Raw genomic sequence first — 11,450 nt, forward strand, 5'->3', positions numbered from 1 at the left:
AGGAAGGATTGACCACTCCCCTTCTTCTGGGGTCCAAGCTGCACTTGCTGATGCACTGACTCCCTGCACTTCCAAATGGCACCATGACAGGGCCAGGTATCTTTGCAGGATGAAGCAGGTGGTTGCTCTAGTTGTTACATGCAGCAGTGACACATACAGATCTCATGGTGTTATCAGCATCAGGAAAGTACTAGTGCCTCCGCTACACTGGGACTGTCACCATCACTATGTCTGGGGGAGCTAAGCCAGGAGCTAGCAATGGTGAGAAATCTGGGGCACAAAAGCTTAGCAAAGATCAAGCCAATACACTACATGAGTCCTTTGGGTGAGGGGGCTTCAGGATCTGGTAGCACTCTCAGCCCAGTGCAGCCATCAACTCTGCACTAGTATAAACAATGTCACTGTGGGGCTGATGGTCACTTAGGGTTCCACAGAACGCAGGGAAGATGCACAGAAGGGAAGTCTCCCAAAGCCCAGGGACTGAAGGTCATGGGAACCAAACTGCACTCAGAAGTGGCTTCAAAACAGGAAAGACCGTGAGCACTCTCCTATCAGAGGGAGCAGCAGAGATGGAAATACAAGGAAAGAGATCAACTCAGAGCTCAAGAGCGTGGAGTGGGGCACAGAATAATTCCCTTGGGACAAACACAGTGGGAAAGCCCCTGAACTACAAGCCAAAGACAGAGTGGTCACCTTTACACTGTAGTCACCAAACCACTGGGTAGACTAGCTACCCGATTCCTTCAGCACCCTCTCCTTCCCCCCAGCCCCCCCACATACACATCACAATGTCTTATGGGACTGGAGCACTACTCAACAGCTCACAAGCATCACACCATGGTTGAGCTAATTCTGCAGCAACCTGCACCACCAGTTTGAAATCCAGGTTCCAAAACCCTTGCAGTGTATTTATAACATCCCAAAGGCCAGGATATCCAAGCCCAGCCCAGCTGGGAGCTTCTAAGCAGCTCATTCTTGCTCCTTCCTCTGGGACAGAGGAGGGGGCCCATGCACAGCAAGAGAAAACCAGTGCCCTCCCCCCTGCATCCACTTCAACATGCTTCGCTCCTAAAAGGAAGAGATGAGGCATATGGAACAGAATTGCCTCTCCAGGAGACTTTGGTAGCACCTCTCTACTCTCCCCCACAGACACAGGAAAACACGAAAAATAGAAGCTGCATTCCCTTGTTGCCCTGGGAGTCCCAGGCACGGCTCTGGAGCAGGTTCCTTGCTGCCTGCAATGGCCCCAAAAGAGCTACAGTGCTCAGCCTCTAGAACCCTCAGGTGCACAATGTATCAAAATCTACCAAGGATCTTCTAGAACAGGGGTGGCCAACCTGCAGCATGTATGCCAAAAGTGGCATGCACAGTCTGAGTGGCATGTGAAAGATAAGAGAGGGAGCAGGGAACATGGCACCAAATACAACAAAAAACAGAAAGAAAAGCAGCAAATTGGTTAGGGGAACAGGACTGGAGTGGCACTCGAGAACGGGGCAGGACTTAGTTTATGATGTGTTTGCCAAAAAAGCTGGCCCCTATTGTTAAATGATAGAACAGGTGGTTAGGAGGGTTGGAATAAAAGTCTCAGCATGAGGATTATTTGGGAAAGCCAAAGGATTTGTAGTTTTGCATTCAAATTGGCCACAACATCTCTCCACAGTTTTCTTCAGAGGCCCCAGACCTTCCAGTCATAAGAAGGTAAAGCTGAATCAAGTTGTAAACTAGTGAAATTTAAATCAATTTAAATCTAGTACAAAATCCTAATGGGGGTACACTTCAAATTGGTTTACATCTAGTTTAAATCAATTAGGTTGAATTCAATAAACTGATTGAGTCTGCAGAGAGCCTGGGTGGATGAATTGTGAACTATTTCCTCCTGCCTCAATGGAGTTTTAATTCCGAGTGCCAGTGGATGATCATCTCAATCAGTAGTTCTCAACCTTTTTTGTACCAGGACCCAGTTGTAAACACTGATAGCCAGTGCCCCCAGACCCCAACCCCCCAGTGTATGGAGAAGGGGTGAGTGTGTGGGTGCTATGGGGAGCTCCAAGCACCCCTTGAAGGCTGGGACCCTACCAGCCTGCAAGGAAAAAGCCAGCTGCCCTCATTTTTCTCCTTTAAAGGAGAATCCATTTTTAAAGTTTGTTCGCAACCCTTTCATATATTCTTGCAACCCACTTTTGGGTTGTGACCTGCGGGTTGAGAAACGCTGATCTAAATGGCAGCACTGAGGTAAAAATTAAGGCCTGAATCTTCCCTATAGTTAACCTGCATCCAAGTCATTTGTGTTTCCAGTGATTCTTGGAGCAGCTGCCCCGGGTCCCAAGGTCCTGCTGGCTCATGTCTTTCTTTGTCTGGGTGTCTTTAAATCAGCTATGATCCAGTTTGGAAAAGATGCCAAAAATGGTGAACGAAGCACCTTCACAGGGGACCAGCCCCACACTGTGGAAAGCAGGAGGAATTAAAGCAGTAGTGATCACAGGCAGGAGGGTGAAATTTGGTTATTATGGAATGCAAAACTGCAAGCCTGCAGAGAAGGGGTAACCAGCAATGGAGGGAGAAAATGGAGAGAGGGAAGAACATAACCCAATAGCCGAGTTCATGACAGAAGGCAAGCTTATATTCACACTGTTCTCTTTGGGGTCTCTTGGCTTTTCCCTGGAACTGCTGGAGAAGCCAAGGGAGATGGGGGAGGGGAGGATCCAGACTGAGAGAGATCAGGCCAAGAGGTGTCCACAAAACAGAGGATCTTTGGCATTATAGTATACAAAGGACAGATGATGTGCGTGGTCTGGGGAGTTTCTTGACCAGAGCCAGCACTCAGGCTCTGCCCACATGGTGATCTTTTTCAGATGGGCTGCACTGATCTAGCCTTCTGGTAGGTTCCCATTACTTTTCAGCCTTCTGGCTCACATAACATGTAGTATGTAGTCCCTGTTGGCTCACAGGGGCTCACACCTAGAATCTCAGCCTCTTGTGGGCCAAGATCACCTTGAATGGCACTGTGTAGTTAAAGGTGGAGACTTGACTACTGCACTGAGGGCAGGCCCCTCTATGAAAGTCTATTATAGCCTCCCAACAGAAGGATCCGTGGCTACACGCTTTATTTTTATGGAGATGGGGGATTTCTCCCTAGCTTGCTCCTTTGGCCTTTTGGCGAAGGGCAAGCGAGATTAGGGGGCATCTGAACTCCAAGGCCTCTGGGGTTGGGGCCTGCAGGTAGGATGCCTGCCATGGATTTGGGAGTATGTGAAGCCCCAAGCTGAAGAATCTGGGAGACAGGATACTTGCAATGGTATTGCCACACAGACTTGAACGACTGAGCTCTTCTCAGTTGACAGAATTCAGAACTGATTTGACTAATTTGGCCTGAGACATAAAAACAAACAAACAAAAACAAACAACAGAGTGGGAGGGCACAGGAACCACAAGGCAGCCTCAGTACTGGGGGAAGGGGGCAGAGCAAGAGTGCTAGAGTGATTCCTCTACATCACAGTTTCTCAACCTGTGGTACGTGTACCCTTGGGGGTACACAAGACAGGCAGGGGGTATGCAGGCAGTCCAACACTCTCTCTCTCTCACCCTCTTTTCCTCTCTCTCTTGCCCTTTCCACCTCTCAAAACTACGGCAAAAAATTTGGTGTTCCCCAGTAATAATTTGGCATGCACTGGGTTCAGCCCTCCTAGCTTTGGCCAACGTCACCTCTAGCCCAGTTACATACTTGAGTTGTGCACCCCTACCCACACCAGATCAGACATCTGTCATATCACGGCCTTATATACAAAGCCCTTCTTCCAACATATAGCACACATTAGTCTGTAAACATAAAATCCCCTGGAAAATTGAGTGTTGGGGTACTTATTAAAATTTTCAGAATTTAGGGGGTACTTGCTACTTAAAATATTGAGAAACACTGCTCTATATAACCACAGGCACACCAGCCCCTACCACAGCATCTTAGTCTTGACCTGGAAATAAAAAAAAAAAAAAAAAAAATGAGGCTTGGAAGGGATCTCAGGAGGTCATCTATTCCAATCCCCTGCTCAAGCAGAACCATCCCCAACTAGATCATCCCAGCCAAAGTTTGTCTACCGAGGTCTTAAAAGCCTCCAAAGACAGAGATTGCACCTCTCCGAGTAACCTGTTCCACTTTTTTACTACGCTCTTAGTGAGAAAGTTTTTCCTAATATCTTACCTAAACCTAACTCTGCCCCCTTCCCCCATTATTCAACAGAAAGATCTTTCCCATTTCTCCTTCTTCCCAAGGAGTTTAGCAGCAGGGGTGTTAAACAGCAAGATTCTACCTACACAATGTATTTTTGTACAACAATCAAAGTATGCTGGATCCAAGCTTTCATCCAGGACTCTCCCAGTTGGAGAGCACACCTTCCCAATGCAACCTTAAGGTACAGTGATGCATGCCTGCCTGAGTCTGCAAAGAGCCTGAACCAAATGATGGAGACGGCTACATTCCCCTGCTGCTCCTGCAATCCCATTGGATCAGTTCCACAGCCCAGTGATGAGACTTAACCATCACCATTTGCTATTTCATTACTGATCATTATAGGGATGGGACAGCAAAGGAAGTAGGGGTGGAGCCCTGGCAGGGTAGGAACTTGGAGTTACTGAATGGAAGTATGCTAAGCGGGGAAAAGATTTGCAAAGACAAGAGGGACGGGGAAGGAGGAAGGTAGGGAAGGAAGAGAAACAAAGGGGCTGCAGCAGCATGGCCCAGCCCTGAGCAGGCCCACTGAACTCTGCTGAGGCTAATGTCCACGTCAGAAGCACTGTACTGCTGATGGGGCACTGGGAAAGCATGCCTGGTGCGGATGCACCTATACCAGTAGCACTGGGCTGTGTCCCAGTGTCACCACCCCAGGAAATGCTCTAAGGAGGTCTGTTGGGCTGATGGGGTCTGTACATGCTGCCACGTGCAGCAGTATCAGGCATGGATCACACCCCTCCACAGCCCTGCCCCAATGCCAGGGTGCCAGCAGAGATCCAATCGGCGAAGTGGACACTGTCTCAGAGCAGAGCTGGCCTTAATACAACTGAGTACCACAAAATGACTAATGTCAATGTCAATCCAGGCCATGCAGTGCACTCCGATCTCTACCAATCCCCCCACAACACCCCAGGTGGGTGGGACGTGAACTCCCAGGGGGTTTACTGCAATCCAGGATTAACCACAGCCCTCTCAGCACCCCTGTTCTGTGCAGCTGCTCCTTGCTGCTCAGCCTCCTGCTGCTGCTGCCACCTGGTGTCTGCTAGGGGCATCAGACTTGCAGAGAGCCAGGGAGGTGGGGTGGGTGCGGTGCACCTTCCTCCTCCCTTCCTTAAAGGCACAGTGCATGCCACTGAGCACACCATCTGCTCCTTAAAGGTCCCTGATGTCCTGCCTCAACCTCCCCTTAGAGAGGCAGTGCACCATGCTTCCTGCAGAAGCTTCCGCCTTAGGCTTCCATGGACCAGCTTTGGAGGAGGGGCATGTGCGCACGCGCACACACTCTCTCTCTCCCCCCCCCCCCCCAAAAGGGACAGATTCACAGGGTTGAGCAAAGCAAACCTCCCCCTTATCCCCAACCCAGGTCCCATAGCTAGGTCCAGCGTACTTCCCTTCCTCCACCCCTCTGACTAAAGGTAAGGGGTGGGGGAAATGGGAAACATGTCCTGGCTTGAGGCATGTAATCATGGAGGTGGGGGGCTGGAGGCCAAACAGGGATCAGAGCATTCCCCCAGCCAGGGCTGCAATGAGATGGGGAGCGATACCCCCCACCCGCAAGGAACCCCCAAGGGCTCCCAACTGCCAGGAAGCAGCAGGTGCCCTCCACCATGCACGATAGCACCTGGGCAGGCAGCATTATGCCAACTTGTCAAGCTCTCTCAGTGCCCCCTTCTCCTCCAGGGTCACTTACCACCCACGCAGCGTGCTGGGGGCTCCTCCTCAAGTGCACTGTGCTTATGTCTTCCACGGGGAGGATCATACTCTTGAACCCGGTTCTACACAACTGCCCCCTCACCGCACACGAGGGCCAGACGATGCTTCTGGTCCAGTGACCAACGGGTCCAGAGGGGGTCCCCTCCACCACAGGACAATACACCCCGTGGCTCTGCCTGGTGGCGGTCAGCAGGATCCCCCGGTACCTCTCACCTCCTCTGGCCCAGCCGCCTGGAAACTCAACCCAGAGCTGGCAAGAGTCCCGGGTTGCACAAGCCGCTCAGCAAAGTGCCTCCCCGACACGCCTCTCCATGAAAGGACGAACGAAGAAGGAGGGTTGGAAAGAAGAAAGATGTGGCTGATGGCAGCAGCTTATTGCGAGCAGATATTTGCGTTGGGAGCTGCCCAGACCAAGCCCAGTGACTTGGGGCCCCTTGGCCTCCCCCACTCTCCAGAAAAGGGCACGGCTGGTGGCTACCCAGCAACAGCCAGAAATCTACTGGCTGCCCCCAGTCCTCTGAATAAAGAGCTGCTGCTGCTGCTGCTGCTTCTGGCTGTTCCAGCCCGCCAGCCTGGAGCTGTGAGGTGTGAATAGTCTGACAGCTCCACCCTGGCCTGACCCTGGGTGGAGCTCCTTAAAAGGGACAAGCTGCAGAGAGGGAGAGAGGAGGGGAGGGGTAGGGAGGGGAAGGGAGGGGCTGAGTGCCAAGCCAAGCCCGCAGCCGCCGCCTCCGCCTTCCTCCTCCCCTCCCCTGCCACGGAAGCATGCCAGCTCGCTCATCCCCAGGTAGCCTGGCCTCCAGAGTAGCGCCTGGCTCCTTGCTCTGGCCTCTGTCCCTTGGCACACAAGCTGCAGCTAAATGGGTCATTCAGGGCTGTGAGCTCCCCATGCGCTGGAAGGGAGAAACGGGCAGGAGAGAAAGGTGGGGAGAAAGGGGGAGGGGAAAACGCAGCAGATCTGAGCCTGACAACTGGTTGCAATATTTAGAGACAATGCTCGCCATGGCAACCAAGAGCACGCAGCACCGGGCAAGGACAGGGAGGTCAGGGTGTGCTCCCCGCAGAGTGGGCAGGAGACACGCAGACGGGGGGCAGCAATGGGAGTTGACAAGGGCTCCCACTAAGGGACACTGCTCTGGTGTCTGCTTTACTATGGGTGAGGGGCCCTCTAGGAATCACAGGGTCAGCAGAGACGATCTCAAGGGCCTCTGCCCCAACACCCATTGGGGATGGAGGTGGCCTCCCATCCCCAGGCTGGCTGCCCAAGCAGGAGACCCCTACACGGTTTGCACTTGTGGGGTCATCTAATGAGAATGCATCCCACCTCTGGCAGCTACACACACACACAAAGATGGAGCCGTTCCAGATACACACCCTTGCACACCCTCCCAGTAAGCCAGGTCCTAGGTAAGACCCCCAAGGCAAACTATTTAAAGCACATCTATCACTTCTCCCCCTCACTGGGGCCGAGGGGTTCAGGGGTGGCAGTGAAAAGGGAGTTTGCTCCTGTCCACTCTCCCCAAAAGCCCTGAGTAAGGGAGAGAGGGAGAGATGGCTCCCTGCTCCACCCAACCTACAGCAGCCTGACAAAGAATGGGAGTCTCTTGCACAGAGAGGAAAGCTGTTTCTTGTTTTAACCCTTCATCTTCCAGCACATTCCAGCCTGCTGCTCAGACAAAAGGGTCTGTCTGTAGCACAGGCTTCTAGCCAGATTTCAGCCAAAACTCCCAACAGCCCTCCTACAAAACCTCACCTGCCTGTAGTTATGGGAGCTTTCAACCCAGCCTCGTGTTGACCATCTGGGTGTACAGATCAGAGCAAGTTCTCCTTTTGATTAACATCAGGGGTGGGGGGGTCTCTTTGGATATGCCCACTTGTAATGTAGCTAGAACCCAGGAAGCAGGGCTCAGGTTTTGACAGTCCTCCAGTGCCATCCCATGGTTTCCCAAACCTGTATTTGCTGGCCCCTCTGCCAACTGACATCCCACACACCACCTACATGCCAGTAGCTACCTGCCGGTTTATGTATATCTGTTCAGCGTTTAACCCTTCATTCCTACCAGCCTACTCCAGAACACCACTGCCAAAAGTCCCTAGATGATGCTATCCCACCATGCTCATAGCTGGCCAGATGACATAGGGTTCTGCTTACCCTTTAGTGTAACCACAGGGACTATATGGAGGCTGGAACAAGCAGTCTAAACCTGCGCATACAAAAAAAAAAAATTGAAAAGGCAGAAGAAGATGACAATGAAGCCAACAGCTGTTCAAATGCAAGAAGTCCATTACATGAAGACTGTCTATCTCCAGGCCAAGAGGAAAGTACCAGTGTGTGCTATGTGGTTCTGTATATCCTTACATGCATCTCCCAGTGATACGGTTGTGCACCTGTATTCCCATTTCCCTTGCTCAATCTATGGTTGCCTCTACCAGGCAGTTCCTTGGGCCTGCTCCTGGCAAATACTCACACCCTCACAGTACAGGTGATTGTGCTGGGCTGTGACATGCACAACTTGAGGATGGCATTACCTATGCAGGTAGCCCAAAGACTTTGTGGACAGCAGCATCCTGCTTTCAGCCTGCCACATGCAGGTTTCCCTGCTGTGTTGCATCTCCAGGTGGGGGGGTGTTTAATTAAGCTCTCTCCTTCAAGGGGGGCTGAGGTTGGGATATGATTTCCTGAGCCACAGCAGTTGAGGATAAGCAACACCCCTGACATTAACAATAGACCCCACATTGATAACCATATTGTTAGGAAGGAATAAGATCCCTACATACCCCAACAGGTTCTGACTCCGTGCACCCCAAGAGATCCTGATACCCTGACTCTGCACCAATGCTGGCGCTCACTGACCTGTCTCTGATTGGCCAATGGTCACTGACTAATGGTCTTTGAGCTAGTATCTTCGCATGCTTTTTACTGTGACCAAATCACAGACACCTAAGCACTATCAAGGGGCTTCCTGAAACGTGCTGGAGCCATTCTCTCAAATGTAGCTGGGATGTCAGACACAAGGACCATGTCCACCACTGACATTTTCATCTCACAAACGGTCACTGCCTCAGCACCAAGTTCACTTAATATCCAACTGGCTACCCACGGACCTTTAAGCAGTCTGGGATAGCCAACCCACAGCTGACAGCAACATGCCTCCATTTGTGTCTGCTGGCACAAGAAAGTCAAGGTAAACTCTCTCATGGGGTTCCAGAACATGTCCTTCCTTGTGTGGAAGTTCTGATCATACCAGAACAATATGACCCTAAAACTACATGCAAGATGTCCTACACCAGAAGTACCAATCTACATATGGGGAACATACACCCATGGAGTAGGCAACTGTTGTTCCCTCTCCATGACCTTGCCATCCAGCATAAAGAAACTGCCTTCCACCACCTCTCACACCCTCCAACTGCATCCTGCTACAATACCAATGCAGTCACAAGCAGGAACAACTCATCCACTTGTGCTGGATTCCTGGATTGTCACTGGCTGGAGCAGACAGAAGCGAGGAGCACACAAATGCAAAAGTGTCTCAGCTAAACATGCTGTGGGTGCAACGAACACTTGTGTTCAGAGGCCCTGAAGGAAGAAAGGTTTCCACACAATATGCCACAAACCAAGTCTTAGAGCACTCCGAGACCACAACACCATGCCCAGGTTACTGCAGCTCCAGTGTGAACAGAAGCATAGAGGTACAGTCTGGACATTGGGAAGCACACATGCATGCTCCCGCAAGCCAGAAAGTGGGCCACGGAGTTAATGCCCCCATCAACACAGACTCTTCAAATGTAACAAGTGGGAAATACCTAACACAGCACCCAGGGCAATGCAAGCTCCAACTGGTTAAAGGCAGTTCCAGCACTGCCCAAATGCTCTGCCAGAAGTCTATACAAGGAAACAGGGGGCTAGCCAGGGGTGGTGAATGCCGCTTCAGTGTCACTATTCTTTACAAGATCACCCCATAAAATCCACTTCTCCCACAGGTAACGACTGGAGGACCGAAGTCTTACCCTAGCCCGACATTTCCACATCTAGTGGAGCAGATAATTCACGGCAGCAATTTGGGCTTGTGGCCTGTTATGATGGGGAGAGAGTTACCAACCATCCAAAGCTCATTGGCATCCCACCTGAATCAGCTGAAAACAGCTAAGGCACAGGAGATGCAGCACGGACAGGTCCTGAACTAGTACAGAATCTCAGTTGCAACATCCATCTGACTTAAAAATGCAACTCTGGTTTCCTTGTATGTTCATCTCCCAGCCACAGCCAAGTTGTGATTTGGGCAACACCTGAAACTGGGCTCAGAGAGCACCACTGGCGCCACACTAAGACATCCCAGCACATTACCCGCATTCTGTCAGGGGGTCCCGCCTCCAGCAGGAAACAGTCAAACCAGTTACAAGAGAGCAAGGACCTTCTTGGGCAGATGGCAGGAGAGCCAATACCCATGACACTCAGCATGCATACATGAATGGGAGCTACATTAAGAGCTGCTTATAGATCCTGAGTTTGGTGGTGCAATAAAAAAAAAACACCTTATATCCTCACACCATGCTCTAGGTACAGCACCAAGCAGAGTGAGGTCCCAGTCCCTGGCTTGGACATGCAGCACAAGGATAACACACACCTGCACCTCCCCTTACAGACCTCCCAGACATGCACTGCCACCTCTCACACAGCCCCACGCTTCAGCCTCAACCAAACTGCATCTCCACAGAGCACAGCTCACCCTGCACTTGCAAACCCCTCCATCCTACACATACTCTCAAGCCCTCACCCCATCCCACACACCGCACACTGCTCAGCCTCCACCCCCCCAACCCCACAGGCTGTTTTAACCCCTCGCCAGCTGAGTTCCAAAGGCAGCATCTTTCCCCTCTCTGCACCCAAGTCCCATCTGAGAGAGGCACAAGGGGTGGTAAGCAAGGGTTAAGCCAAGCATGGCCTAATAGAGAGCAGCTGAGAGGTGTGGAGACAGACACCCTGTGCTCTGGGCCGTGGCTGCTGCTGACAGGGCTATTTCTCCTGCTGGAGCTGAATGAACAGGCTGGCTGGGGTGGAGCCCTGCCCCCGGCTCTGGGGCGGTGGGCAGGGGAGGGGAATGAAAGGCCTCACTGACAGGACTCCACCCTCTGGGCTCCCAAGCTGAACAAACAAAACCCTCTGGAGCTCCAGCTGGGAGAGGAGGCTTGGGGAGCAGGGGGAGGAGAGGATGGGGGTGGGGGAGGCAGAATAGAGACAAGCCTGTGTTCCTCAGGCACCACTATTCACAGGAGGCACCGACGTCACCGAGGCTGGCGCAGCGGCCCTGGCCTGGAACTCCAGCTCAGCCCCGGCAGCAGCCTCCCACAGAACCAGGCGCGGCCGGGCTGGGCTGGGCTGGGCCAGGCTGGGGCCGTGGCGCGCCCACTCCCAACTGGCTTTCCGGCCTCACGGGGTAAGAAAAAAAAATTGCATCACGAGGCCAGTGCTGTTAGAGTTACAAAGCCAGATCTGTTAGAGTTACAAAGC

At 52.0% G+C, this 11,450-nt stretch overlaps 1 protein-coding gene across 4 annotated transcripts in view; it reads right to left on the minus strand.

The window, feature by feature from the left end:
* The window catches only part of KLF8 (Kruppel like factor 8), a 32,368-nt gene extending 24,259 nt beyond the window's left edge, over positions 1-8,109 (minus strand). The window contains exon 1 of one of the 4 annotated variants that reach the window (XM_025192470.1): positions 8,091-8,109. Coding sequence is in view for 1 of the 4 variants with exons in the window: in XM_014525993.2 (XP_014381479.1) it covers positions 5,916-5,984 (69 nt within the window). In the remaining 3 variants the exon portion in view is untranslated. Of the gene's footprint in view, positions 1-3,948; positions 3,956-5,915; positions 6,543-8,090 lie in introns of those variants that run through there. The other 3 variants (XM_014525993.2, XM_025192472.1, XM_025192471.1) reach the window with 3 other exon arrangements.
* Positions 8,110-11,450: the final 3,341 nt, after the last annotated feature.

The sequence above is a fragment of the Alligator sinensis genome, unplaced genomic scaffold (assembly GCF_000455745.1).
Source record: "Alligator sinensis unplaced genomic scaffold, ASM45574v1 scaffold495_1, whole genome shotgun sequence".
In the NCBI taxonomy this organism is placed as follows: Eukaryota; Metazoa; Chordata; order Crocodylia; family Alligatoridae; genus Alligator; species Alligator sinensis.